The sequence below is a fragment of the Punctularia strigosozonata genome, assembly GCF_000264995.1.
Source record: "Punctularia strigosozonata HHB-11173 SS5 unplaced genomic scaffold PUNSTscaffold_1, whole genome shotgun sequence".
In the NCBI taxonomy this organism is placed as follows: domain Eukaryota; kingdom Fungi; phylum Basidiomycota; class Agaricomycetes; order Corticiales; family Punctulariaceae; genus Punctularia; species Punctularia strigosozonata.
Window position 1 is genome coordinate 2,146,913 of NW_006767433.1, and position 27,263 is coordinate 2,174,175.

At 55.5% G+C, this 27,263-nt stretch overlaps 10 protein-coding genes across 10 annotated transcripts; 6 read left to right on the forward strand and 4 right to left on the reverse strand.

Moving 5' to 3' along the window:
• Positions 1-168: 168 nt before the first annotated feature.
• PUNSTDRAFT_48754 (uncharacterized protein) lies at positions 169-980 on the reverse strand. The gene is made up of 3 exons (XM_007378700.1): positions 717-980; positions 367-660; positions 169-317 (listed from the first exon to the last, which is right to left on the reverse strand). The coding sequence occupies exon 2, from the start codon at positions 649-651 to the stop codon at positions 367-369; it is 285 nt and encodes a 94-aa protein (XP_007378762.1). The 5' UTR covers positions 652-660; positions 717-980; the 3' UTR covers positions 169-317.
• A 276-nt stretch (positions 981-1,256) lies between these two features.
• PUNSTDRAFT_129512 (pali-domain-containing protein) lies at positions 1,257-3,174 on the forward strand (the record flags this gene model as incomplete). The annotated part of the gene is made up of 3 exons (XM_007378701.1): positions 1,257-1,488; positions 1,544-2,575; positions 2,630-3,174. 3 exons carry the CDS (start codon positions 1,257-1,259, stop codon positions 3,172-3,174), a joined length of 1,809 nt encoding a protein of 602 aa, XP_007378763.1.
• Positions 3,175-3,477: 303 nt separating this feature from the next.
• Positions 3,478-4,564, reverse strand: PUNSTDRAFT_95209 (uncharacterized protein; the record flags this gene model as incomplete). The annotated part of the gene is made up of 4 exons (XM_007378702.1): positions 3,478-4,078; positions 4,174-4,264; positions 4,347-4,404; positions 4,466-4,564. The coding sequence occupies 4 exons, from the start codon at positions 4,562-4,564 to the stop codon at positions 3,478-3,480; spliced, it is 849 nt and encodes a 282-aa protein (XP_007378764.1).
• Positions 4,565-5,195: 631 nt separating this feature from the next.
• PUNSTDRAFT_56310 (uncharacterized protein) lies at positions 5,196-5,879 on the reverse strand (the record flags this gene model as incomplete). Its single annotated transcript, XM_007378703.1, has 2 exons — positions 5,196-5,338; positions 5,387-5,879. The coding sequence occupies 2 exons, from the start codon at positions 5,877-5,879 to the stop codon at positions 5,196-5,198; spliced, it is 636 nt and encodes a 211-aa protein (XP_007378765.1).
• Positions 5,880-7,296: 1,417 nt separating this feature from the next.
• On the forward strand, positions 7,297-13,956 carry PUNSTDRAFT_48758 (eukaryotic translation elongation factor 2). The gene is made up of 17 exons (XM_007378704.1): positions 7,297-7,427; positions 7,483-7,496; positions 7,555-7,617; positions 7,669-7,869; positions 7,920-9,265; positions 9,315-9,761; positions 9,816-9,930; positions 9,986-10,213; positions 10,264-10,331; positions 10,385-10,991; positions 11,048-12,946; positions 12,999-13,124; positions 13,176-13,223; positions 13,272-13,586; positions 13,642-13,699; positions 13,746-13,777; positions 13,836-13,956. The coding sequence occupies exons 1-10, from the start codon at positions 7,423-7,425 to the stop codon at positions 10,424-10,426; spliced, it is 2,529 nt and encodes an 842-aa protein (XP_007378766.1). The 5' UTR covers positions 7,297-7,422; the 3' UTR covers positions 10,427-10,991; positions 11,048-12,946; positions 12,999-13,124; positions 13,176-13,223; positions 13,272-13,586; positions 13,642-13,699; positions 13,746-13,777; positions 13,836-13,956.
• A 188-nt stretch (positions 13,957-14,144) lies between these two features.
• Positions 14,145-16,272, forward strand: PUNSTDRAFT_57998 (uncharacterized protein; the record flags this gene model as incomplete). The annotated part of the gene is made up of 4 exons (XM_007378705.1): positions 14,145-14,319; positions 14,373-14,448; positions 14,498-14,654; positions 14,719-16,272. 4 exons carry the CDS (start codon positions 14,145-14,147, stop codon positions 16,270-16,272), a joined length of 1,962 nt encoding a protein of 653 aa, XP_007378767.1.
• Positions 16,273-16,649: 377 nt separating this feature from the next.
• Positions 16,650-17,891, reverse strand: PUNSTDRAFT_110019 (uncharacterized protein; the record flags this gene model as incomplete). The annotated part of the gene is made up of 5 exons (XM_007378706.1): positions 16,650-16,681; positions 16,738-16,854; positions 16,912-17,652; positions 17,709-17,757; positions 17,808-17,891. 5 exons carry the CDS (start codon positions 17,889-17,891, stop codon positions 16,650-16,652), a joined length of 1,023 nt encoding a protein of 340 aa, XP_007378768.1.
• A 1,030-nt stretch (positions 17,892-18,921) lies between these two features.
• Positions 18,922-20,484, forward strand: PUNSTDRAFT_140295 (uncharacterized protein). Its single transcript, XM_007378707.1, has 2 exons — positions 18,922-19,070; positions 19,122-20,484. Exons 1-2 carry the CDS (start codon positions 18,978-18,980, stop codon positions 20,331-20,333), a joined length of 1,305 nt encoding a protein of 434 aa, XP_007378769.1. The 5' UTR covers positions 18,922-18,977; the 3' UTR covers positions 20,334-20,484.
• Positions 20,485-22,091: 1,607 nt separating this feature from the next.
• Positions 22,092-22,493, forward strand: PUNSTDRAFT_129520 (uncharacterized protein; the record flags this gene model as incomplete). The annotated part of the gene is made up of 3 exons (XM_007378708.1): positions 22,092-22,136; positions 22,198-22,317; positions 22,380-22,493. 3 exons carry the CDS (start codon positions 22,092-22,094, stop codon positions 22,491-22,493), a joined length of 279 nt encoding a protein of 92 aa, XP_007378770.1.
• Positions 22,494-22,995: 502 nt separating this feature from the next.
• On the forward strand, positions 22,996-27,187 carry PUNSTDRAFT_110022 (uncharacterized protein; the record flags this gene model as incomplete). Its single annotated transcript, XM_007378709.1, has 9 exons — positions 22,996-23,228; positions 23,414-24,170; positions 24,224-24,520; positions 24,579-25,070; positions 25,124-26,257; positions 26,316-26,594; positions 26,657-26,707; positions 26,771-26,929; positions 26,996-27,187. 9 exons carry the CDS (start codon positions 22,996-22,998, stop codon positions 27,185-27,187), a joined length of 3,594 nt encoding a protein of 1,197 aa, XP_007378771.1.
• Between the last annotated feature and the right edge of the window lie 76 nt (positions 27,188-27,263).

Here is a 27,263-nt window from a genome sequence, read left to right on the forward strand (position 1 = left end):
CAAGGTCCGTGGTCGTGTTCGCTGCATGAGAGTGGAAGCCGTTGCCTGGCCATGAGCTCATGAGCAAATCGAACCTTCGCGGGTCCGCGCTACACGTGCTCTCCGCCCGCGTCTGCCACCGGCTCATTACGTGATCGTCGCGCGCCCACGACTTGCCCCGCAAGACTCGAGAAATACTGGATTGGATGCGGTATATACGTATACACAGGCAAAGGCAAAGGCAGGGAGGGTCAACAACTTGAACAATGGGCCGACTGTGCGAAAGGGATAGAGCATGACGATGCTAGGAGGAGAATAGCGTGATGGCGGCGGTCTTCCTGGTTGCTAGCTGAACTCGAGCAGAAGAAGCGCATGCAATTCGCTCACCTAACGTTGGCCGCCGGGAGCGTCTGGCTCACTACCGACGTAGGCTGGAGGTGCCTCCGGAGCCGGTGGGAGCGGTTCGACAATCCATCCGCCTGCTCCATCCTTGGAGTGGACGTATATCCTCCTCTCCTGGTTCCATGGTGCCTCCGCCGCGGTGGCATCCAATTCGGGACTAGGAACAGATCGCCTGCCCTTGTGTTTCTTGACGGCCCGCCACCGACTAGACTTCACGGGAGTTCCCTCGAGGTCCTCAGGCGATAATTGCTTGCTGGACGTGCAGCCCATAACGGAAGGCTGGACGTGGCTGAGTTGTCGTATTCAACTAGCGTTCGCAACTCTGGATTACGCACAGCGACAGGAGTTGGAATGGTGTGGGTACCGGACAAAGCAGGGGAGAGTGTAGGATTGCATCACGCAAAGGCTCCCGATAATATATGTCCAATTCGTGGCGTCGTATGAGGGCCAATCGCAGGCGTCGTGATGGAGTATACCCGGAGGCGTTTCCAGGAAAGCTGTCACGAGTGATGATCACCCCGAAGACGCACGGGGATCAGAATAGCACAGGCGACTGCAGAGAGCTCGAAGGCATCGAACGTAGAGATGGTTGACCATTCAACGTTCAACGTCCAGGGTGCAAACCGGGCCGTTGCTCTCGGTTGGCTCTGCGCGGGACCATTCCGGAGGCGCTGCTCTTGAAGCAAGTTGAACCGGAGCGCACTCTTCGCAGCTGTGAACGACTGTGGCGCAGGCTCACGTGCGCGGTATAGCTTGGCCTTCGCACCGCCTTGTCCGGTCGACGTCGTACGGAGCGACCAGCTGCGCACGAAACGCAGCGCGCTCTTGCCCACTTTCTTCTATATCGACCCTCTCTACCACACTGCGCGGCGGCCATGGGTTTGATTCGACCAGCGACGCCCGGTTTCTTGGTCACCCTGGTGGCAACCATCCTACTCGCAATCGTCTCCTTCTCCGTGCCCTACTTCAAATCTGTCTTCTTCTTGAAAGCCTCGTTGTCGGTCGAAAGCATTAACGGCTCTGTCACGTTTGGTACTCTCGGATACTGTTTGGAGATATCAGGGCAGAGCACCAATTGCACGTCCCCACACATCGGATATGAACTGGGTAAGTCTACCGCCAGGAAGCCTTGTCACCGATCTCTCAACATGCGTAATGCTAGACATAAACTCCCTGGTTGGAAACGATCTACCAATCAAGATCCCGAACGTGGTTGTCAAATGGCTCACATACGCACTCTTCCTCCACGTCGTGGCCCTCATCCTCTCTGCCATCTCTGCCGTCTTCGGCCTTCTCGCCCACGTGCGCGAAATGTCCATGGCCTGCTGTTCAACCTGCATCTCCGGATTTGCAGCTGCAATCGCCCTCCTCGCGTTCATCTTCGACCTCGCATTCTTCTTCATCGCCAAGTCCCGCATCAACTCCGTCAGCGGTGGCTCCGCCCAGATGGGCAATGCGATATGGCTCACACTCGCGGCATGGGTTCTCCTCTTCTTCAGCGGGTGCTTTTATGGCATCGGTAGATGTTGCATCAGGAACAGGCCGAGGGCGCCGCGCGGGGATAGCAAGTGGAATGCGCCATCATCTGCAGAACAAGGCAACAACCGTTACGCGGACCAGATGCGCCTTGACGCCGTCAAAGCAGAGGCGGACCGGAAGGCCGCACAGAAACGAGGCGAGGTAGGGCTCCCCGCGTTTGATGAATATGACGCCGCCCAGCCCTTAAACCCATCGAAGGTGACATATGCTGTCATCGACGGCGACCGCGTCGTGGCCGAAGACGAACACCACGCGCAGTCCTACCGTGATCAACCTAGCAGCACCCAGCATCCAGGTTATGCCCAAGCAGCTCCCGGTACCCGTGCAGTAGACGAATACCATTCCGCTTCTCCGCAGAGGCAACCCTCCAGCCACTCAACGTATCCGCCACAGGCGCAGACACCGTCCCAGATGCAGTCCTCCGCGCGGAGGCAAGGCAGCGGTCACTCCGGCTATGCCTCATCCGCATATAACACTGGGTATCCTACTTCCTCTCCTGCGGCAGTCCCCCCGATGCCATCGGTCTCTCCCGTGGGCGCTGCAGCGGCTGTAGCAGGTACCGCAGCTGCAGGCCAGTACCTGGCGCCGTCCGGTTATGGGCATCAACAGTACGCGACCGGCGGCACGTTTGGACATGGGCAAGATATGACATCGTGTAGGTATACTTCCTCGATCCGCCTCTTCATCCGCTCACCATTATTCACTTCAGATCACTCAGCCCATTCGCAATATCCATCGCAACAGTACTACGACGCCCAGACCGATCAGGGACATTGGCAGGACCCGTCCTTCAATGCCGAAGCTTACGGTGCCATGGTGATGCCTGGCGCGTCGCATAGTCAATCCTATTCACCAGCACAACCCACTCAACATGGAGCTTACGGGCAATACCACTCCCCATCCCCGCCCATGCCCTCCGCGCATGACCGCTCATACACGCTTGGCGGTGGTGGCTACGGCGCCAGCAGTGTTCCCGTCCACGCTGCTTACGAGGCCACGGCCTACGCGCAACCCCAACCCGAGGTTCCCATGCCATCCCCTGCATATGATGCCGCGTACACGAATGATGCCGCGCGAACAATGTCGCCGACGAGTCCCGTTCGCGGTCCACGCAGCCCGCCGCCGCGCAACACGGTAGCGAGCCCGACACAATATGACGATGAACCTCCTCAGTATCAGGAGGCGAGCGGGAGCAGCGGCAATGGGGGCCCTTTGCACCCTCCTGGCGGTTGGAACTCCAACGAGAAACGGTGAAGGGCACGGAACTCGGACATGACACGACCTGCGACGACTATGTGATATCTCGTTCGGACACTATTGCGGCGTGCTCTTGTATTTTTTGCGACCATATAATAACCTGAATTATGTTATCGATGGAACGCTATCACAGTATACCCAGACATCACTGAGAGCAATACAAGAGAAACAGGATCGGGTTGTACACCTATCATACGACCATATACCAACACGACCATGGAGACCCGATTGTGCACCCGCACCCTGAACGACACCTACTTATGTGTTACTCAAGGCCGGCGCAATGCCTCGTTCCGATCATCATAAAGCTCCCGTGTGGGCTTTTGCCCTTCTCAAGGGTATGATCTCCCATTGTCGCCGTTGTATCGCTGCATCGGATGCAGGCCGCCCTTCTTCGATCTTCACCAACCGCAACCGTCGATTTTTGTCCGGGGAATCGTCCACTTCACCTTCTTCACCGCGTTCAGATTCAAGCGTATCGTCGTCCCCAAGTTCGATGCGTCCATCAAAGACCTGTTCAGGGTTGGCTGAAGTTGTGGAAGGTGACCCCATCGGAGAGAGATTCGGTAGCACGTGGGTCAACGGGTTGACCACATTGGACTGGAAGGGTGTAACAAGATTCGATTGAAAGAAACGCCCTGCATTGTCCACGAACGAGGGCGGTTTGCGTTTTGGGATGGAAGCTAAGACAACTCGAGATTGTGGCTCGAACACGACGCTTCTTGGATCGCCGGTGGAATAGTGAACGGGATCCACAGGAAAAGTCACTGAGATTTCTTTCGTCTTGCCATCGAACGAAAACCGTACTACTGGGTGTGAGTAGGAGTTAGGGTACGGGTATGATATCGGCCTGCGGTGGCGCAGGACCAGGCGATCATCTTGCAGTAAGCGTGAGTTAGCTCTGTAAGAAATTCAGTACGAACCGAAGGGCGAACCTTCGATGTCTAGGCGTAGGAGGTCAGACAGGTGGAAATATAGGGATGCTCTCAAATATACTTGCCGATGGCGTGGCCAGAAGAACGTGAGCACAACGCTCCGGATGTGTCAATGAAGAACACTTGGTTGTTGGCTTCTGGATTTCTCAAATCTACCGATATCGTCAATGATCTCGGCAAAACTCTCTTACACCCAGAGTACACATCGGGATTCAAGCAAGCTTGGAGTCTTACATTCGACAAGGGAATTCTCTTTGCCCGGCCAAAGAATAACCTCGGTACCATCCTCAATCTGAGGAAGGCGCATGGCTCCTCAGCTGGTTATGGGCAGCTCGAGTCATCATTCGACATACTGCGTCGGTATCGACATCAACAAGTCGGTTAGAAGCCAAAGAACGGATTAAGAAATATCCAGCGGGGAAGCCGTATGTGTCAACGGTGGTGTCTGCCATTGAGCAAGGCCTCAAGCTGGCGCCGCCGGTGAAGCGAGGGGGCAGCGCCACTCACAGGGGCCAAATTGTTGCATCCCAAAAATATCCTGTAAACATTTGAGATTTATCAGAGCATGCTTCAGATCAAAAATCTTTGATAAAATGTTGAAAAACGCAGAAAAACGCAGAAAAGCATGAATGAAATCAAGAAAATGATAATTTTGCCCATGATTTGTCACTTCCAAATATGTAATAAACATTTCACATTTTATAGGATCTTTCTTGAATTTGCACTCATGAGAAATCTAGATTTGTACCCAGTGACTGACCAAGCCTGACCAAACCCCCTTGGCCGCAACCGTTGTACGCGTCTCACTTAGTACTCACTGGCAGTGAGTATCTCTGGATAACAACTTGAAGGCGACCCAAACCACTTTGCCCGATTTAATGTATATCATAGCGTGGCTCGTTAGATTTCCCCTGCAGCGCCTGAGAAGGTTCGCTCAAGACAATACAGTCCCCGTTTCCCTTCTCTCCCGATGCTTTCTAAATCAATACAGTCCTCTACCTGCTCCACAAACGTGAAGCCGTTCTTCTCAAATACGCTGGTATTCCCCTTAAGCATCCTGACGTTGCCGTGGGTGCTATAGGCTCACCGGATGCTTCCATAGTTTCCGATGAAAGCACTGACTCGCATCCGTCGAATGCCCATTCTCGGAATGCCCCATTCGCGCATCAGAGTGGCGAATGCGTTAGACATAATGCCTTTGCCTTGATGACTAGCGCAGATATAGTCTGAAATGCCGTCAGCCTGGCCCAGCTCGATCGTCCGCAAGCTCTGACCTCCCACATCCCATATGATTTCAGGATCCCCCACCGGCCTATCTTCGTTTGCTTTTATCAAACGTTCGCGTTCCTTTGAGTCTAAAATAGTTGGATAACGCAAGCGCGTCAAGGCGCAGTCCCCTAAAAACTCGTCGCTCCCGTCTTCTTTCACCTCCCGCAGAATCCTTACGGGGCAATGGCCGACGATGCGTAGGGGTGCCTCGGGATCCCTGGAATCCACCTCCCTGAGTTCCTCGAGAACTTCGTCTGCTTTTGCTTTGATCGTGCCGATCCACCATACAGCATGTTCGTCCTTGTATGGATACGGTGGTCCATTCAACATCTCGTAAACTTTTGGGTCGTTCATGTTGACGACCACAGATGGCACATCTGACACACGCGGGGGAGTAAAGATGATGTGTGAGTGAGGGGGTGGCAGTCGGAGGAATGGTTCTCCTGTAACCCGATTAACTTGTAGAGGGTGGAGTTGGCGGTGAGTGTTGTTAGTCATAGCAGTTGAGGGTACCAAGCTAAGCCGAGCGAACACAGTACTGTGCGCTGAGCGCGAGTTTGAGCCTGGATATATGTGATGTTCGCGGTTGACTCGATCTGAATTCGTATTCCCTGCAGGTTACATTAATGTTGTACTTGGATGCCAGCTCGCGCGATCCAGTCGAATGTGGATGGCTAGGAGATGGACCACATTAGTCTGATAGTCATCTACTAGCTATGATACTCAAGTCCTCTATGTAGTAGTCCACTCAAGGAGGTGAAGAGAACGCTTAGGTCCCCCGGCGCGTCTGCGGGCAGTCACCTCAATACATTCCTCGATCGTCCCCATCATCCTGAAACCGTTCTTCTCAAAGACCTTGATTGATCCATAATTTCCCTGTACGTGCGAGTCCGTTCGTGAACAACTTTGACCTCCTCCGAGTCCCTACTCACAGTGAACGCCCCTGCACGTATGCGCCGCACGCCCATCCGCGGTACGGCCCATTCATGTATGATGGCACTGACGGCGGCCGACATCACGCCTTTACCTTGATGTGACGGTGCCATGAAATCTGGTAGAATGTTTGAGTGTATACGTCCGGAACAATGCAGATATACGCGCACAACCAAAACTCCATATGATGTCAGGATCACCAGGCGATCGAGCATTGTTATCTTCTGTGACCCTTCGCCGTTCATCTGGGTCCAAGATTTCCTGGAATCTGGAGCGCACCAATAGGCACGATCCGATAAACGCGTCGGATCCGCCCGGGCGCAGTTCTCTAATAGTGTTCACAGGACATCCGCTCACTATGGCGGGTGAGGATACACCAGCGGCAGCAGCACTATATAACTCGTTCAGGATAGGCGTCGTGGTGCCCATCATGCGATCGAGAGACGCCACCGCATCCTCGAGATGATATGGATGAGGGACGCTGAGAGAGAATCAGCGCCCTTTGCCTGTGGAACCGGTTTTGCGGTCACATACCTTGCTAACCATGGATACACGCGGTCATCATTCAAGGAGTTGACAATGTCTTGCGCATCATGCATTCGCGGAGGAGTGAGGATAATATAATCATGTGGATCAGGTAGGCGGAGGAATGGCTCGTTTGAATCTGGATTCAATTGCAGTGGGCGCAGCTGCAATGTGAGTGACTGTTGCTCCGCGATTTGGGCAGACATGACCTGCAGGAGTCAATCCGTCGACATCGCAGGTTTAAGTGGATGTCACCGAGTCACGATCAACCATTGGAGTCATCTCTGACTTTGCAATATCGGTGAATATGCACGGTCCCTTGTCAATTACTGGCCAAACGCGTACGCGATCAGAGCGGTGTCTGTTCCAACTGCAACCAAGGACGTGGGTACTGTAATGGATTAAAAAGCGTATTCCCACGGCTGCATGATCGATAAGCTTCAGAAATCTTTCCTCCTCTCCTCCTCCTCCCAACGAGCGACGGCCCCGGTGCTTGCTCGACTCATTCCCCATTGTATATCTGCTGGTCCCAGGGATCAGCTCACGTTACGTTTGAACCCGTTCTCCATAAAGTTTCGTCGCCATGGTGTACGTCTTTCACACTAATTCAGATTGCTATCTCGCTGAACCCGTATCATGCTAGCAACTTCACAGTAGGCTCGTATCTGCGCCGAACATCCCGCACAAGCACTCGACTGACAGCGTTAATACACAGACCAGATTCGGGCCCTCATGGACAAGCCCACGAACATCCGTAACATGAGTGTTATTGCGCATGGTGCGCCGCCTCTACCGAACCTTTCTCTATATCGTTGACATGCATGCACAGTCGACCACGGAAAGTCTACCCTCACGGACTCCCTCGTTTCCAAGGCCGGTATCATCGCCGCGAAGAACGCTGGCGAAGTAAGGTTCACCGATACTCGAGAGGATGAGAAAGAACGAGGAATTACCATCAAATCCACGGCCATCTCCATGTATTTTGAAATCGACAAGGAGGACCTTCCTTCGATCAAGCAAAAAACCGAAAGTATAGCCCCACAGTCAATCTCGCATACAACCCCTGACATGACCTGCTAGGCAACGAGTTTTTGATCAACCTGATCGATTCGCCCGGACACGTTGACTTCTCGTCCGAAGTCACCGCTGCCCTCCGTGTCACCGATGGCGCCCTCGTTGTCGTAGATTGCATCGACGGTGTGTGCGTTCAGACCGAGACTGTGTTGCGTCAAGCGCTTTCGGAACGGATCAAACCCGTTTGCGTCATCAACAAGGTCGACCGTGCTCTCCTCGAACTTCAGGTAGACAAGGAGGATCTATTCCAGTCCTTCCGTCGCACCGTTGAGAGCGTCAACGTCATTATCTCCACTTACCACGACGAAGTCCTTGGCGATGTCCAGGTTTACCCTGAGAAGGGCACTGTCGCCTTCGGCTCCGGTCTGCATGGCTGGGCCTTCACCTTGCGCCAATTCGCCAACCGTTATTCGAAGAAGTTTGGTGTCGACAAGGAGAAGATGATGGTCAAGCTTTGGGGCGACAACTTCTTCAACCCTAAGACCCGCAAGTGGACGACTAAGGGCATCGACTCCGATGGTACCTCGCTTGAACGTGCTTTCAACATGTTCGTCCTCGACCCCATCTTCAAGATTTTCGATGCCGTTATGAACTTTAAGAAGGACAAAATCGAGCCCATGCTTGAGAAGCTCGAGATCAAGCTCGCTCCTGAGGAGAAGGACCTGGAAGGCAAGGCTCTTTTGAAGGCGATCATGCGTCGCTTCCTCCCCGCCGGAGAAGCTCTCCTGGAGATGATTGTCATCAACCTTCCTTCCCCCGCCACCGCGCAAAGGTACCGTGTGGACACCCTCTACGAGGGCCCCATGGACGACGAAACCGCTATTGGCATTCGTGACTGCGATCCTAAGGCCCCTCTTTGCGTTTACATCTCGAAGATGGTACCTACTTCCGATCGTGGTCGCTTCTATGCCTTCGGTCGCGTCTTCTCTGGTACCGTCCGTGCTGGTCCGAAGATTCGTATCCAGGGCCCGAACTACGTTCCGGGCAAGAAGGACGACTTATTCATTAAGTCGATACAGCGTACGATGCTGATGATGGGTCGCTACGTCGAGCCTCTGGAGGATTGCCCGGCTGGCAACATCGTCGGCCTCGTTGGCATCGACCAGTTCCTTCTCAAGAGCGGTACTCTCACCACCTCTGAGACGGCGCACAACATGAAGGTCATGAAGTTCTCCGTGTCTCCCGTCGTCCAGGTCGCTGTCGAGGTCAAGAATGCCGCCGATCTGCCTAAGCTCGTCGAAGGTCTCAAGCGTTTGTCCAAGTCCGACCCGTGCGTGCAGGCTTGGATTTCACCTCAGGGTGAGCACATCGTCGCCGGTGCCGGTGAGCTTCACTTGGAGATCTGCTTGAAGGTAAGCATGGTCTCGGCGGTCGCGTTCGTTCGTTGACCACGCCTTCCAGGATCTCGAGGAGGATCACGCCGGTGTCCCCCTAAAGGTCTCGCCTCCCGTCGTCGGATACTGTGAAACCGTCAAGGCCGAATCGTCCATGGTCGCCCTGTCAAAATCTCAGAACAAGCACAATCGTCTCTACGTGAAGGCACTACCGCTTGAGGAGGAGCTCACCATTGCGATCGAGTCCGGCAAGATCAACGCCAGGGATGATTTCAAGGCCCGTGCACGTATCATGGCTGATGAGTACGGATGGGACGTCACCGATGCTCGCAAAATCTGGTGTTTCGGTCCAGACACCACTGGCCCTAACCTTCTCGTTGACGTTACCAAGGGTGTTCAATACCTCAACGAGATCAAGGATTCTTGTATTGCTGGTTTCCAGTGGGCGACAAAGGAGGGTGTATGCGCGGAGGAGAACATGCGCGGTATTCGCTTCAACATCCTCGATGTTACGGTAAGAGGGTCGTACTTGCGGGGCGTACGGTCGTCCTGAGGATCCGCGTTTCAGCTACACACCGATGCCATTCACCGTGGTGGTGGACAGATCATTCCGACGACTCGCCGCGTTTGCTATGCGGCTTGCTTGCTTGCTACGCCTGGTCTTCAAGAGCCAGTCTACCTCGGTCCGTCCCATATATTCGCAACTCACAAGGACCCAATGCTGATTCATTTGTACAGTCGAGATCCAGTGCCCGGAGAACGCTATCGGCGGTATTTACTCCGTGCTCAACAAGCGTCGTGGTCAGGTCTTCAGCGAGGAGCAGAGGCCAGGCACTCCCATGTTCACTGTGAAGGCTTACCTCCCTGTCATGGAGTCCTTCGGATTCAACGGCGAGTTGCGGTCGCAAACTGGTGGACAGGCATTCCCCCAGAGTGTCTTCGATCACTGGCAGTTGATGAACGGCTGTGAGTAAGGTCGCGCTCATGATGTTAACTTACTAATCCTTTGCGAATAGCTCCTCTTGAGAAGGGTAGCAAACTGGAGGAGCTCGTCAAGAGCATCCGTACACGCAAGGGTCTCAAGGTGAGGAAATCGTATTTCGCTGTTATATCGTTGAACTCACTCGTCCATTCCAGCCCGATATCCCTCCCCTCGACACTTATTACGACAAGCTCTAAAGCACAGCGCATGTATCTCCATCGAATCATTGTGTACTAGAGCCGCCGTTCGTCCAGCTTGTCTGTCTATCACGATTATCTCTGTTGTTGTATTCTCACGTGACTGTGCAATGCATCGCTTGGATGTACATACTGCGCCGACATATTGTCGCCTCTGCTCTATACGCGTTTCCACCGGGAACGTCGCCGATCTCTATCGACCAGTATTGCGCTTTCTTCAGTAAGCCTGGTCTACTGTTGTCTCACACGAGTATTCAATCGATTACAAGAACATCTGGCCTCGAGCGAAGAGTACGCCTTCGCCGCGAAGTTTTACTGTTGCCTCGTCGACTACTAAATCCAGCTTGCCACCTCGCTCACTGACCTGAATCGCCGCTATGCGTGTGTGCTTCACGTTCTTCGCTGCCGACCAGTAGGGCCCGAGTAGGCAATGTGCAGAGCCGCAAACATGATCCTCAGCTATGCCAGACACTGGGGCGAACATACGCGAAACGAAGAGCGCTTCGTCGCGAAGATCGGCGGGGGCCTCCGAGGTCAGGACGTTTACTTTATATCCTGTATTTTTCTGTCTCCACCAGTCAGCAATATGCATGAACGAGTGACACCATACTCCGGACTCACGAAACGGTCCGTGTCCACAGCACATCCCTTAAGCACCTCGGGATTATCCAACACGAGCAGAAGATATTGCTCGAATTCCTTCACGCCGCGGGCAGCGAAACGAAGCTGAACATCGGATTTGCCCAGTGCTTGTTGGACGATGCCAGTCATTTTCATGCACTCGTCCTCCAACAGAGGGATGAGAATGGTCGACGGCAGCTCGATTTCGAAGGTAGTCTTCCCGTCGACCTCTATTTTCGCTGCAGTGACCACCTGACCCTCCAATAATGACGGTCTGAACGAGATGACATCCACGTTGGATGGTACGCGCCCACTGGCTAGGAGCGCATGACATGCGGCTAGTGTCCCATGTCCGCAAAGTATGACCTCGCGCCGCGTACTGAACCAGCGCACACCGTACTCGACTGTGTTCGACGGTAGGTCAAGTTGATTTGGTGCGACGGGAAATAGAAAGGAGACTATGGGTTGTTGCCAATTGCGAGCGATGCCCTGCAAGTCGTCCGTCGACAAGGTGGCATTGTCGTTAAGGAATACAGTGAGCGCAGGGTTGCCCCGGAATGGATCCGCGGTGAAGGCGTTCACGAGCAAATACTCGTAGGACGCCATCGTGAAGCGGGGGAGGGGGGTCTGCTGCGGGAAGCCTATCGTGACTCCCACTTGTACTGAGTAAATATGACTCATTCCCGGCATCTATTACGAAGTATGTCGAGTCAACGTAAACCGATCTCTGAGCGTAGCGGAAATTTCAAGGCCGTCGCGGATTCGAACCGGTTTGGATGGATTGTCATGGATTCTTCGCAAGAATAAGCAGGCTTGCAAGAGTCGAACTTGCCTTCCGCGACAGGTACCAGATATTGACCAATTGGAGATGGTGTATAGACTGTTTGATACACGAGGACGATGCCCGGCATATCATGTCAGGTCATGTTGCTGTTCAGGGATTTTGAGGAGATAACACAAGATCGTTGACGTTGTGGGAACTCCGCTCTTAATTGAGGTTACTTCCAGCCTGCAGGTTTCGTTGCAATAAAATTACCTCGATGGGGTGCAGATTGTGAAGATATGGCGGAGGTTACTTGCCTGATCTCCCCCGAACCGCAGAGACAACAATGGTTGACATTCGAGTACGACGCGATTACCCGCCCAAAAGATCCCCCATCTCCTCCACGAACTTCTCGTAATCGTCTTTCCCTTTGGCAACGCTTGGCTTTGAGGCTCCTGCAGTGGACTGTCCTTGCACAGTGGCAGGCACAGGAAGGTGATCCTTCAGCGTGCTGAGCAAGTCAGGTCGCGGCGCGGCGACATCCATATCAGTTCCAGTGGGTGCTAGGGATGGCGCGGCGTTTATTTTTCCGGCGGAAGAAGCGGCTTTCTCCTTTGCCTTCCGCTTGAGCGTCGTGGGCACGAACGCGGTGGCTTCCTTTTTGAAGTCACGGAGCTCCGGCTCCGCCGACACTGTTGCAGACGCGCTGACTGTAGTCGCGGGTGAAGTGACGGTAGAAGCAGCGGGTTTTGGCGGCAAGGATGGATGCCCTTGCAGCTGACCCGCTCTGTACGCCTGGTACGTCTGGTGAGGTACAGCGGATAAAGGATCTTGTATGACACCTTCAGACTGGTTGCGCCGAGGAAAGAAGCCGGGCGGAGGCGGAGGCATTGACACGTAGTTTTGAGGCGGGAATAGCGGTATTCCCGGTGGCAAGGGAATTTTCTGCATTGGTACGCCATATGGAGGCCCAGGAGCTGGAGGTCCAGCAGGAGGAGGCGGCGGGAGGATGGCTCCAAAGGGAGCCGTGGGAGGAGGAGGAGGGAGGGTTAGGCTGCCAGGCGGAGAAAACGGAAGTTGCGGTAGCGATAGAACCATCGGAATCGGCGGCGGTCCTGATGGCAGCGGCGGCGGGTCTACATAGAACGTTCTCATCAATATTGCTGATGATGTGAAAGACACACTCACCCGCACTAAAGCTGCCGGGAGGAGGGCCTTCAGGCATAGGTATGTCGTCGTCACTGTCTTCACCGGTTTCTTCTGGTAATGGAGGCGGTTGCTCCGGCATGGGTATATCATCGTCATCTTTGTCCTCTGTTGAAGCGTCAGACGCGGGCCGCATTATCGGCCATCTGACTTTCGCACCATCCGACATATCCTCCACATCACTATCCTTCTCGCCCGGCAATAGAGCTTGAGAAAAGAGTCAGCGTCATGCAACACCGTATCAGTTGCACATACGTCTCTCCATGTAGGGCATACCCGGAGGTGCAACTCCGAATGGGTTCATGACAGGTTCATAATATATACTCCTTTCCGGGTGTCGAGGAAGACCATTCTTATCGAACAGATTCCGGGACTTCTTCGCGGGTCGAGACTCCTCTTGATTCTGCTGTGTTCTCTTAGGCCTGTACACCAGTTTGCGTTGTTCGGGATGTTCAGCAACATATTCTTCCTTTTTCTTATTGATCTTCTCGAGCTCGTTCTTGGCCTCGTTGAGACGTTGTTTATCGGAATTGGGATCTGCTTCTAGTCTTGCTATTTCTTCTTCAAGTTCTACAGGGATTCATCAGTGCCACGCAACCTGAGCGAACATGCAAAGATAACATACCGCTTGTGTCCTTCTTGACGAGGGCAAAGTCGCGAGTTTTCTGCCTCTCTGCTTTGTTCTGCCGAGGCTGTTAGCCTTAAATGGAAGATTCAGCAGATATTCACCTTCTTCAGTTCCTTCTTCCTCTGAGCCTTCCCTGTAGTCAGTAGCCGGTCAGGAGCACTATATTCCTCTTCGTTGCTTGTCCAACGCACTGAACGCGTCCGCTGGATTGGCAGTTTTGCCTTTCGCCATATTTCAACAACTTGCGTGTTATAGCGCGTATTGCGTTAAGATGGTGCCGCCTGCCAGACTATTATGTATCTCGGCTTTGATAGATATAAGTAGTGGTGCGAAGGCAGGTGTCGGCAGCGCTGAGAGTGACGCACGTGCTCTGGTTATATGGAGTCATCGCCCGCTGCGACTCTCCCTAGGTGTCAGCCTCAAGGAGGCTTCCACCGCGGTCCACAATACTTCCATCGACCTCGCCGACTCACGCAATAGCACGGAGGAGGGGCGGCTCAATGACCACTCCGATCTTCACGCCGAGGTCCACGACGCCCAACCGCCCCGCGAAGATGGCTTCCAATCAGTCCCTGAACCATCTTCTTAACTTCACCCTTCCTCCGAGGCAACAGCAGGCCGTCCCTCGGCGGAGCAGGAAGTATGGAACGCAACATGGCGTCTGGAACAAGGAGAGTGAGTGATTCCAACCATTTGCTCGCTGGTTATCATCCTGACATCCGGTGCAGGGTTTGTGAACGCTCAATATCGCTTTGTCATGAACCCAACCGGAGATTACACTGTGCACTTTGCCGATCCTGACATGTATGAACTTCCCCTACTCTTATAGAACCAGTGGTCACCATACATGTAGTTTCTTCCAGTGGCAAGATATCCTCCAGGTTATCGTCCCTCGTTCATCCGCGCGAGCATCGGCCGCGGGACAATCATCAGGGCAAGATGAGGGTCATACAACTTGTCCCATTTGCTTGTCGCCCCCAGCTGCACCCCGGATGACGAAATGCGGACATGTGAGTCTTCACACTTCAATCAATTCAACCCGCCCAAAGAACACGAATCCTAACTTGACCGCAGGTGTTCTGCTTCCCCTGCATTCTGCATCTCATCAACACTTCTGACGATTTGAAGTGGATCAGATGTCCGATTTGCTTCGACTCCGTCAATGAGAAGCAGCTCAAGGCGGTTAAATTCTACGACGGACCTTCACAACCGGAGGAGGACACCGATAACGGCCATGCCGAGGCGTCCTCGACCTCATCAACACTCGACAATGATTCCTCCGCTACCCTCGTTCCTGGGTCTACATTGCGTATGCGGTTAATGCAGCGCCCGCAAATTACCACTCTTGCTCTGCCTCGGTCCAAGACTTGGCCATCCGACATCATCCCTCCTCATCAAGCCCCTTTTCACTTCCTCCCCGACGTTTATGCCTTCTCTAAGTTCATGCTCGCGACACCTGCTTATCTGATCGAGGACCTTACGAGGGACCTGGACCAACTGGCTGCAGAGCGCCGTGCTCTTGCCGGTGACGAACTTGGACTGGTTTTCGTAGAGGCTGCGGAGCAGAAGTTACGCATGCAGATGGCTAAAGCAGCGGCGCTGGAGACACCCGCTCTGCAGGACGCCGTAGATCGGGCGCTGCGCGATTTACAAGAATTACAAGACCGTTTGTTTCGCGCTGCTGCTCGTGTTGCCTCCAGCCAGCCATCATCTGCTCCCGCAGAATCTTCTCCGGAGACGCCGGCGGAGTTCCTGGCAACCCAGCCTGTATACAACGGCCCTTCAACGCCGCACCCTGTCGCGTCTCCAAAGCCAGCTGCGGGAGCGAACGCGAACCGGAACAGCAGGCAGCGCCGGAACTTGAATCCTCCCCCTCCTTCGATGTCAACCTACTACTACTACCAGTCGGCCTCCGGCATGCCGATCTTCCTCCACCCGCTCGACATACGCATCCTCGTGTCGCACTACTCTGGTTACGCGTCCTTCCCGGACACTATCACTGTGCGCGTCGAGGCGTTCAACGAGGGTACGGTGAACGACGATCTGCGCAAGCGGTGCAAATACCTCGCGCACATGCCAGAAGGCGCGGACGTCGTGTTCGTGGAGGCCGACCTAGAGTCCGTCGTGGGGCACGAGGGCCTTCGCAGCTTCGACGGCCTGCTGAAGGCGCGCCGCGCGCGGAGGAAGGAGAAGGGCAAGAAGGACGAGAAAGCACGGGCGAAGGCGGAGGAGAGAGAGAAGGAGCGCGAGCAAGAGTTGAGGGTGGCCACGGCGCATCCCTCTTGGACGGAAACGCATGACATCGTCGTCCCGCCTCTGGAACGGCCTCTGCTGCATGTCGAAGAGTTTCCGGCGCCTGACGTGATATCGGGTGCTTCTCCTGATGAGACGCGACCACATGCCGGACCGACGTCCTCGGGCGCGTGGGGCGGGAGAAGCTTTGCGTCGGCGCTGCACGCTCCTGCGCGTCCATCTGGCGTGCGTCCTGCTAGACGAATCGACGAGGACGATTGGGAGGTGGACGTCGCGTGGCAGGAGCTAGAGCAGCGCATAGCGACGAGCGGGGGTAGGAAGAAGCGCGGTAACAAGATGGTGATCCTCGGCGGTGCTGGGGGGAGACGAAGATAACCACATTATTTCTCCATGGCATGACCCCTTACCACACCGTTCATCTAACGCAAGAACCAATTCCGTGTAGCAACAGTATTAATTGTCAACAACACCAGACATTGTAACATTGTTCAAGACCTAGAAGGACCGGGCTCCCGTTCCGCGAGTCCGAGATGCATTGCAGACCGATATTACAAAACGCGCACGGGGATGGATAGATACTAATGAAGGAAGAGCTCGAAACAAGGGGACACGTAATCCAAGTTGATCGTAAGACCGGCGGGTGATACGTAGGATAAAGGGGACTATGTACATAGAATGCGCATGGTGGTCGGTATGTAGGGGGCGCAGATTCCGTAAGGTATCTGGTGAGGGATGACAAACAAACAAAAATGTTATATGATTTGGAGATAATTTGACGGTGCGACTAATGACATGCATTGGTCAGTGAAGAACGGCGCTAAATAAGCCGTGGAGACTTACTACCAACTCGGCCGTCCGCCTTCTTCGCTTGCCACCATTTGCCTTGCTTGTCGATGATATCCAGTATCTCTCCTTTCGTGAACGATAGCTCGTTGGGGTCGTCAGGGGATGCGGTATCTAGCGAGAAGAGTCAGCAATCAACCAAGCAAGCGTCGACAAGGAAGGGTAACGCACATGCATAAAGTGCTTTTGCCCTGTAAACGGGTTCGGCGCTGGGCGCGTCCGAAGGCGGGGCCTCGTTGTCCGGGGTGAGCATCCCACCACCGGCTCCGATGCCAGCCGCGCCGCCGCCCATCAAGGGCGAACTGGCACCCACGTTCATGCTGTCGTTTCCGCCAATGGGGGAGGTAGCGGGGCCGGTGTGTGCGCTGTTTGGGCGGGTGCCATTGGTGATGCTCCGGGCGGCGGCGGAGCCAACGGGACCACCCTCGAGCGAATTGCCACCGTGGAAGCTATTCTGGCTGCGGACGCCTGCGCCCATGGTGCCCATCTTGGCGTCGTACATGCCGCCGCCTTGGGAGTAGCCGCTCGAGTAGCCGTTGTTGATCGTCTGGGAGGCGGAGATGGAGCGTGTGCGGCGGCGGCGGCCAGGCGGGGTGAGACCACCAGTACCGAGCGAGTTGAAGATGTGGAGGGCGAGGGAGTCCTCTTCCGAGGTGAAGTAGAGGACCCAGAGGATGTCGACGATGGCGAGGATGAGCCAACCAGCGCCCATCGCGTCGAGTGCGGCAGCGGAAGAGAATATGCCCTCCTCAACGCCAGTGACGGCAAATACAACAGCTATGGCGCCGAAGACCGATATTTGAAAGCGGTGCATGGCTATCGCGTCCGTCGCGAGGGTGTAGACGACGCCGATGGTAAGGAACAGCTGGAGGAATATGGCGAACCACAGGACGCCAACGACCCTATTTCCGACTAAACAACTGGTGGTCAGTGGGGCGAGTGGATCGTACGAGTGGGTGCAGGCGTACATTGCGCTGTGGCCACCGCCTGGGAGATGAAGGCCATGAACCATCCTACCTGGTTGTTTCACTCAGAAAGACAACGGCGGAACGCTCAAGGGTGCTCACCACGGCGAGGATGGTGGTGAAGAGGAAGAGATAGTGGGTCAGTACGGGCGTGAAGTCGAGACCTTCATTTCCACGAGGAGGCATTGTTTGAGGCCGTCAAGGCGAGCAGAGAGCGAGCAGGTGGCTGCGAAGTCCGGAAAAGTCGCGTGGTGGAACGACGGGCGCTCGTCCCATCCGCAGTCGCCGAACGCTACGCCGTCTCCCGCAAGTACGTCTTCCTCTCAGTATCGTTCATTCGCCCGACACCTCCCACTTACCCACCTGCCATAGGTATGCCCTCCTGCATGCTGATCTAGAATAAGTATGCACCGTGATACGTGTACAGTGCACGGGTCACGTGCTTTGCGACTGCGACCCATTCATAGCGCGCATCTCACTGGTCAGCTCGGTCAGTCGCCCGATTTGACCTTCAGCGTTCGTTCGGCCTACATGATGATGATGCTGCTGCCATGAGACACCTCATTGCAGCCCGACGCATTGGCCATGTACCTTGGGAGCGGAAGCGCTCCGCCGCGCGAGCAGCGTGCGAGGGTGGCGGCCAGTATTAGCCCACGTGAAAATCAGCGAGCGAGCTCATTTTGACGATGGCCCGGGTATTCGACCCGAGGATCAAGTATATCGCCCGATTATCCGTCATCTCGACGCTGCTCGACGTTGCTGCCGTATTATGATTATAGGGGTGCTGCATGTGTCATGCTATAATGATACCGCTGGGGTACAGCCACCGCGCCCGGTGAGGAATGCGGTTCAGGGCAGTCTCCCGCTCACACGTAAACGCAGTTCTATGTTTGCCCGGTTCGCGCAGATGTGCATCAATCGCCCATCCCGAGCAGAAAAATTGCGCTCGAGGAGGTGGGCAGGCTGAAGGCCGGGTGAGTGCAGATGTGGGTTACGCGATCGGGCGTAGTCAGCGTGTGCAAGAGGCCGGGGGGCAGGGACTCGTCTCCCTCCCGGCGCACCGACCGCGTTGGTATTTGCCATGTCTCCGATCTCGGACTTGACGCCGTCCACTCACGTAACCGCCTTCTTGCGCTGTCCCTTCCCGCTTTTATAAACGTCCGTGACCGCCCATCATCAACCTGCTCTCCGTTACACACTCCATCCGCCCACACAGCAAGGACCATGCCCCCTGCGCCCTATCCGCTCTGTTGAACCGCCGCGTGCTCCGACATGGACGCGTTCCTGACTACTCTCAAGCAGCTCGGCCAGTTCGCCGGCCAGATGCTCCTCGGTGGCATGCTGGCCTCGGGCGGCTTCCTCCTGGTGCGTACCGCGCACCTCGCCGTCTGAGCCAACACCCATCTCGTCATACAGAGTCTGTTTGCCCCTGTCCTCATCCGCTTCGTGCCTACTCTCGGCGAAAAACCCGCAGAACGACGGCTGGCCAAGCGCCTCGACGCCTCCAAGAAGATTGCCGGCCTTGAGTCGCTCGAAAGCGTGCACAGCGAGAAGACGCGCACGTCCGTGGTCACGAACGTCACCTACGTCCCGCTGAGGACGGAGTCTCCTGACTCGTCCGCGCCGTCGCACGAGGCAGACAAGCACGTCACCTTCACCATCCAACCTCCGACCCACTACGTCCCCGTCAGCGGCAACCTGAAAGGCTCCAAATCGTCGTTCCCCAAGTTTCAGAGGAAGCCGCGACCGAGTGCGCTTCCGCTCCCACTCCCTCCCGCATTCGAAATATCCTTGCCGACCACTGCGCCCGCCGCTCATCTACCCACGCCGTCTAGCGGCAGCCTCTTCGACAAGGTGAAGATGCGTACACCCTCCGAAAAGTCGCGCTCTCCCCAAGTCTCGCCGCGGCCCTCGCTGAAGGAGCTTTGCACGAAAAAGAGCAAGAGAGCGAAGGTGTTCCGGTCGGCGACGGCGCCCGTGCCGAAGATCAAGAAGCGCCCGTCCTCCTCACCTCGGGATCAACAGGCTTCGACGTCTTACGCCGAGGACTGCTACTTCCACCACGGCCTAAAGCGACAAGCTTCTGGTCTGATGACTCCCCTCCCTAGCGACTCCGAAATCGCCGACAGTCGCGTCCCCTGTCCCATCACGAAGCGTAAATCGTCCAGTCCGAAACCAACGCCTCGCACGCAACCCTATGCAGCCCCCTACTTTTTCCCTTCTCCTGGCTCGCCAGAGGCGACAGACTACGTGCGTCGTGTACGCGAGGAGCGGCGGCAGTACCCCCGACGCGCCGCGTCGATCGACGTCACCCTACCTCGGACTGAGCCCGCGTCGTCCACCCCGCCCGTGCTGGCGGCGAGTCCTAGCCTGACTCCGCCCGTGCAGCCGCCCGTGACGCCGCCTTCAGAGAAGGCGCCGCCGGGCATGGCGCGTACACGGAGTCTACCGAGGAAGGGCAGCGCGCTGAGGAGGTTCAGTTGGGGCCCCACGGACGATCTCGGGGTGCTGGAAATAACGAAAGCGTCACCTCCGCCTGCGAAGGAGAAGGAGGCCATGGGCGCTCGGTCGCCTTCGCGGCCGCTCTTTAAGTTGTTGGGCAAGTCGTCCCCACACGGGCAAGGATAAGCTTTCCTTGCATACTACCCTCACCGGTCGCGACGCATTATCTTATACATCATAATCACCGATATCACCCATCGGCTCCCTCAGCGGAGGCATCACGCTCTTTTACCCCTCATACCGAGCAAGTAGATATCATCCAGCACACTGAACACCCACCCCCATCTTTGTCGTCCAATGGGATCCCCAGAAAGCGGGTCCCCGGCTCCCTGTAGCATATACTATTATATTTTGCACATGTCCCAGCATCTAGTACAATCTAGTACAGTGATACAACTACCGTTTCAGGTCGTCGCGGCCAGAGAAAATATGTTGTGCGTACCACCGTCTCGGAAACGCCCCGGTGTGCGAGGTAGCACGCGTCTCCTCGGCAACGGCGCAAGACGTGAATGCGTACGTATTTAATCGCGTGCAGCGTACACGAATTGGCATTCCTGAGATACTAGTGTGTATTTGCAAGGTGCTAAAGTTCTCCGCAGTAGGCAAGGGGGAGCCCCGCCAAAACATGCAATTCAAAGTCAACGTCCCGCTCCCCTTTGCCCGTGCTGCAAATACACTCTACTTAGAGGAGATGGACTCAATGATGCGCCACGATCATCGGGGCGACACTGCAGGTGTCGGATATAAGCTCGATATTAAGACGAAGATCTCAGATACGACTACGTTAAGCTTGTGAGTCATTACGTGATAGCAGAGACCGCGCTGAGAATCGCTAGCAAAATTCCACCAGAGCGGTTCCTGATGAATGCGGTACAGCTGCGCAAATATGCACTTAGCCGCGGTCCGTCATTACCGAGGAATCGCACTGCCCTGTATGATGGCATGAGGCATAAAAAGGTAGTAAGGTCAATGAATCAGCGATAGCGGTGATTAAGGACGGCGCCAACGTGGTTCCAATACTTTCATATCCCAGAGAACCTTCGAGGGAGAGATACGAGGAGCATAGGCCTCCGATGTAGGCGGGTGACGGCTCCGCGTCCCAACGTCGACGTATTTGTGCTGAGCAATGTGCAGGTTGGCCCTGGCGCACACCATCGCGAAAATTGTTGAGAAGACATGGTGCTTCGCAGGCTTCGATAAAGCGCGGTTGCAGAGTCCAATGCGGTAGTTCTCCACCTGTTGAGGTTTCGAAATGATCGTTCGGTTCTCGGGGCAAGTCAGAAATACAGCGCAGGAAGATAGCATGAAGTAGCTTCACATGCCGGGGGCGCAGTTGTTGTGTCCTGGCAGGTCCTGGCGCTCGTCAAGGTCGTTGAATGCGGTCGAATGCGGGCCTTCCGCGTGCGGATGTTTCGCCAGCATCGTACCAGAAGTCCAGAAGTCCGTGAAATGAGCAAAGTTTTTGTTGCAACGTGTTGACAGCCAGAGTTGGGGGCATGAGACAGCAGCAATGTCAGAGGCAGACGCCGAACGCTAGCGTTTGTGCACTTACAGTTTGAGAACGGCTTTCCTGCGTGTCATGCTCCAATTTGCCGTGTGAGCGTTTTGATCACATCGTGCCAAGAACTTCAGGATCCTCCACATATACATGGCGACTGTGCGCGGAAGACCCAAGGATGCAAGCTGGAGTGACGTCCAAGTCCCTATTTTTAGCTTCTGGGAGCACATGAGCTTTGATACAATCCAATGCTTTGGAGAATAAAGACCAGAGAGCTACGTCATAGTCCTGAAGAGATGGCATTTAGTACGGTGCACTCGGGTTCGTGGAGGGGGCGAACTACTGCTTACAAACTACACCTCAGTACATCGTTCAAAGTGAATAAAATGTCTGGCTGGTTAGATGAAGCTGCTCGTGATGTCGGCCAAGCGGTGTGTACTTCGCGCACCATGCACGCTGGTCTCGTGTCTCATGAACGTGGGTTATGCGCAGATCGGCGGTGGTGATAAAGACTTCAACCAGGCCGGCCAGGACGTGCGCCAAGACTGGAACCAGACAGGGCAAGATATCCAGAATGCGCCCGACAATGCAGCCAACTGGGCTGGGCAGCAGGTGAGTTGGGCCTTCGCGATTGGCCTTCGCTCACGAATCTTCAACTCTGGGCGTCTCGGCAGGTTGGCGACGTGGACCGCGACGCGAACCAGGCGGGCCGGGATGTCAGCAACTTTGATCAGGGTGTGCAAAACAGTTACGACCAGGGAGAGCAGCAGGGCTATAGTGGAAACTGAATGCGACGGCGGACCGAGCATTTCGCGAATGTATGATTAGGCAATGGACAGAAGCTTGCGGACATACACCGGAATAGAAGCCTCGTCGTGGGTGGTTCCAGAGTATATGTACATGTACGCGCAGGTACCGACAAGCCAGCGCATCGCGTCGCCATACGACTCTACGAGTCACGATTTGATTTTGCCGGCGGCTGCAGGGCACAGCCACTGAGAGGCACCTGATGTTCATTGATCGGGGGCACCGCGGGTCCACTTCTGTCGGCTGGCCGCGCACAAAGCGAGCAGACGTCGACGACACGATTGGCGCACAGAAGGGATGATGGACCCGCCACCGCCGTCCACAGCCCAGCCGCCATCCGCAGACCAGCCTGCACCTCCCTCCACAGCACTTCCTGCAACCCAGCCCGCACCCGCCCCACACGCGCCTCTCCAGCCCGCCGCATCCCGCCCTTCGTCCCCTGTGCGCGCCCCGACGCCGACTACACAACCCCAAGACGCCACCATGAACGTCGCCGGACCATCGAGACCAACGAGCCCAGGCTCGAAGGCCAAGACGCCGATACCTCCGCCGCCCGCTCAGAGCGATGCCCCTGCAAACACGTCCCCGGGTGGCAATAGGCCGCTCAACGTCACCGACGCATTGGGCTATCTGGACGCCGTCAAGAACGAGTTTCAGGACCGACCAGACGTGTATAACAGATTCTTGGACATCATGAAGGATTTTAAGAGCCAGAAGTGAGTTCTCCGTACCAGTTGATGTCATCGGCCGAGTCCGTCTATCCATGACCCATGCTGCGTTGCCGATTCCACACACCTCGACCTTATCCTTGATTATATGCGTACATTTTACTATCAGCACCTGGATGTCCCATATCATCTCCGATCAAGCCATTTACACTGCTCTGACGCGCATTCACCAGTATCGATACCCCAGGAGTCATCGAGCGCGTATCCCGCCTTTTCCAAGGCAACGCCCTCCTCATCCAAGGTTTCAATACTTTCCTTCCTCACGGTTATCGTATCGACTGCTCCTCCGATCCCAACGAGCCGAACACCATCACCGTCACCACCCCCATGGGCATCATGACCCAGAACGGGAACACGTATAGTCTCCTTCCCCGCGCCCTCGCGTCAACTCCGCTTCCACTCGTCGCCCCTCTAGCAATTGCGGCGCCATCGGGCGTCGTAACTCCCGGCGGACTCAGCTTACCCAGCACTGGCGCTCTGCCTACCCAAGCCCTGCCCACTCCAGGTCCCGGAGGTCCGCCCTTCTCCACCGGGCCCGGAAGCGGCTTGGGCCACCCTCTGCCTCCTATAGGAAGTGGCCCTGGCTCACGCTCCATCACACCACATCCTATCCCACCCCATATTGCGCAGCTGCAGGTGCAACCGCCAGGCTTCAGCCCGCACAACCTTGGACCCTTCTCACCCGGGATCCCCGGCGGCACCAGCGCTGCCGCGTCATTCCTCGGGGGGCTCAACGGCAATGCCGGAGCAAAAGGCGGCGCAGCAGGATCGGGTGGAGCTCAGGAAAAGGCGTCCTCCCAAGGCGAATTCAACCACGCGATCTCGTACTTGAACAAAATCAAGACGAGATTCTCTGACGACCCAAACACATACAAACAGTTTTTGGAGATACTTCAGACGTATCAGAAGGAGCAGAAACATCTGCAGGACGTACGTCGTGTCGTTCTTATCTTGTGCAGGTAACTCGCTAAACGACCATATAGTCACAGGTTTACGCCCAAGTTCAGATGCTCTTCAAGGACGCGCCGGATCTCCTCGAAGAGTTCAAGAACTTCCTGCCCACCGAAAACGGTGCTTCTGGTGCCGGCGGGCTCGTCGGTATATTGCCGCATCCCCCGGGAGGTAGCATCGTCGGTCCTGCCTCAGGGTGGACAGGTGATGCTCCCGTGCAAGCAAACGAGAAGGCCTCCACAAGTGCTCGGGCACCTGCGAAGCGGAGGAAGCGCGCTGCCGAGAAGGAACCTACGCCTGTGCCCCCCGCCAGGCAGGCAAACAACCGGGTAAGTGTCGAGGAATCCCTCTCACGGCTCGGGTTCCTCCCTGACGTTTCGCGTTCAGAGCAAAAAGGCAAAGCTTGCTCATCGTGCGGAAGCCGACTCGCCCAACTACTCGCCCTTCCAGACTCACCCATCACCACAGATGGCCAATGCGCAGCTTCCAGGCGCTCCAGGCATGCAGCATATGCCTTCAGGACACCTGCTCGTCCATTCCAGCGCCGGGTATGGCATGACCACCCCTGACGAACTCATGTTCTTTGACCGCGCCAAGAAAGCTCTTGATACGCGAGAAGCTTACGAGGAATTCCTGAAACTACTTGGTCTGTTCAGTAAAGACATCATTGATGCTCGTACACTCGTGGAGAGGGCCGAAGTCTTCCTAGGCGACGGAGATCTGCTCGTCGAATTCAAAGAGCTGATGGCCTACGAGGATGCAAAGACGAGAGCTGAGCATGGGCCCCCAGGGAGCATCAGAACCCGAGAACCGGAACCGCTGGTTGCACAACCTCCGGATGATGACCTTGGACCGAGCTACCGTCGCCTACCCGAGAGCGTGAGTTGGGTTTCTCTACCAAACCTCAGCATATTGAACTAATTCTCGTCTAGGAAATTTATTTGGCTTGTTCAGCCCGTGACGAGCTCGCCCGGTCGGTGCTCAATGATGTTTGGGTCTCTCATCCAACGTGGCAGTCGGAGGAACAAGGTTTCATGACACATAAGAAGAACTCGTTCGAGGAGTTGATCCACAGATGTGAAGAGGAGCGGCACGAGTTCAGCGTGCATTTGCAGGCGATGCAACGGACCATCGCGGTTCTCGAGCCTCTTGCGTCTCGGATTGAAACCATGACGGCGGAAGAGCGGGCATCATTCAGACTCCAGCCTGACTTGGGTGGCTCGGGACGTTGTCTTTACGAACGGACGATCAAACGTGTTTACACCCGTGAAACGGCGGAAGAGATCCTGCAGGCGCTCCAAGATGCTCCAGCGGTCGCGGTACCCGTTGTGCTCCGCCGATTGAGGCAAAAAGACGAGGAATGGAGGAGGGTCCAGCGAGAGTGGAATCGCAATTGGCGCGAAGTGGACCACAAGAACTTCTACAAAAGTATTGATCACCAAGGAATCAATTCCAAGCAAGTGGATAAGAAGAGCATCACCGCGAAAGCCTTCGTTATCGAGATTGAAACCGTGAAGACGGCACGCGAAGAGGACAGCAGACGGTTCGGCGGACGAGATGCCTCTCCTCACCTTACCTATGACTTATCGGATATGTCTGTGCTTCACGACACACTGAAGCTCGGATACTCCTTTTTGGACCACTCGCATGCAGCGTATACTCTCGCAGAGAGGCGGCACATTGCGCGCTTTCTGCGAGATTTCGTGACACTTCTGGCAATGCAGCCGCCCCATTCATTCGACGATCCCCATAATCAGCTCGATGGCGCAAATGGTGACACGGCGGACTATTATGACCATGGCAATGATAGACGAACGTCCTTTGGGGAAAGTCACGCTGGGCCGTCAACGGGTACGTCCAGGCATGGCTCTCCACGGGCATCAAAGCAATCACCCTCAAAGGGGAAGGGAAGAGCGAGCCCTGAACCCGATATCGAGGAGGAGCCTGACGAACAGTGGATTAATGAAGCCGCGCCGCCAGAAGACGACCCCGGTTTTCATCCTCATGTCCACTGTCGACCGTTTTTCGCGAACACGACGTTCTACGCGTTAGTGCGGATAATACATGTGCGTAAAGCCTTCTTGGTGCGGCGATTGAGAAATTCTGATCTTCTGCATGTGTCAGATGCTCTATTCGCGACTGCTGCTATGTAAGCGAATCGGCGACGAACTAGCAGCGCACAAACACCGCGACCTGTTGGCCAACCCGGTGGCGACGGAGCTGGGGCTGGATGACCCCAGCGGGCCCCCCGCGGTGTTCTACCAGATGATGCGCGACCAGGGTGCGAGCGAGGACCAGAACGTGGTTTATCCGTATCTACTCGAGGCGATAGAGAAGGTGTTCGAGCACGAGCTAGACCAGCCGACGTTCGAAGAGCATATGCGGTGGTTCTTCGGTGGCAAGGTGCGGTCGAGTCCGATCTCAGAGATGCGCAGCGGGCGTCGATTCATGTCGGTTCTGGCCAGGGATATCAACTCTTCACCGTGGACAAGATGATCATGGCGATGATCAAACAAGTAAGCGATGTTCTATATTTAGCCACAAGCGCCGGGATCACCTCATGCTTGCGACCATCCCAGGTGCAGACCATCATCGGAGACAACAAATGCCAGGAACTGTGGTCGCTGTTGCAGACAGCGCGAGAAAACCCAAAGGTCACCGCCTCGGACGTGATCCGCTACCGCCGGGAAGCTGAGCTACATCTCGGGTCAGACGACCATCTCTATCGGATTGAATGGGTATGTATACTCCGCCCCAGCCCCAGTATAGTCCTCTGAGAGATCTCTGGGACTGTCCGCCCACAGGCACGGGAATCGAACGTCATGAGCATTAGTCTTTTGAGCCCCGGTGATCCCAGCGTAGGCGAAGATGACACGCCCTTGGGACGCTGGCGGCAATACGTCGATTCGTTCGTAATGGTGAGGCACCCCACGGAATGGGTCGGCTCTGGCCAGGGCGACAAAATCAGGCGACAGTCGCTATTTTTGCGGAGGTGAGTTCATAGCGGACTGACGGGTGCCGGGATAAGGATGTGTCTAAACGAGGCGATATGCAGAAATCTGCCGGCGCTGG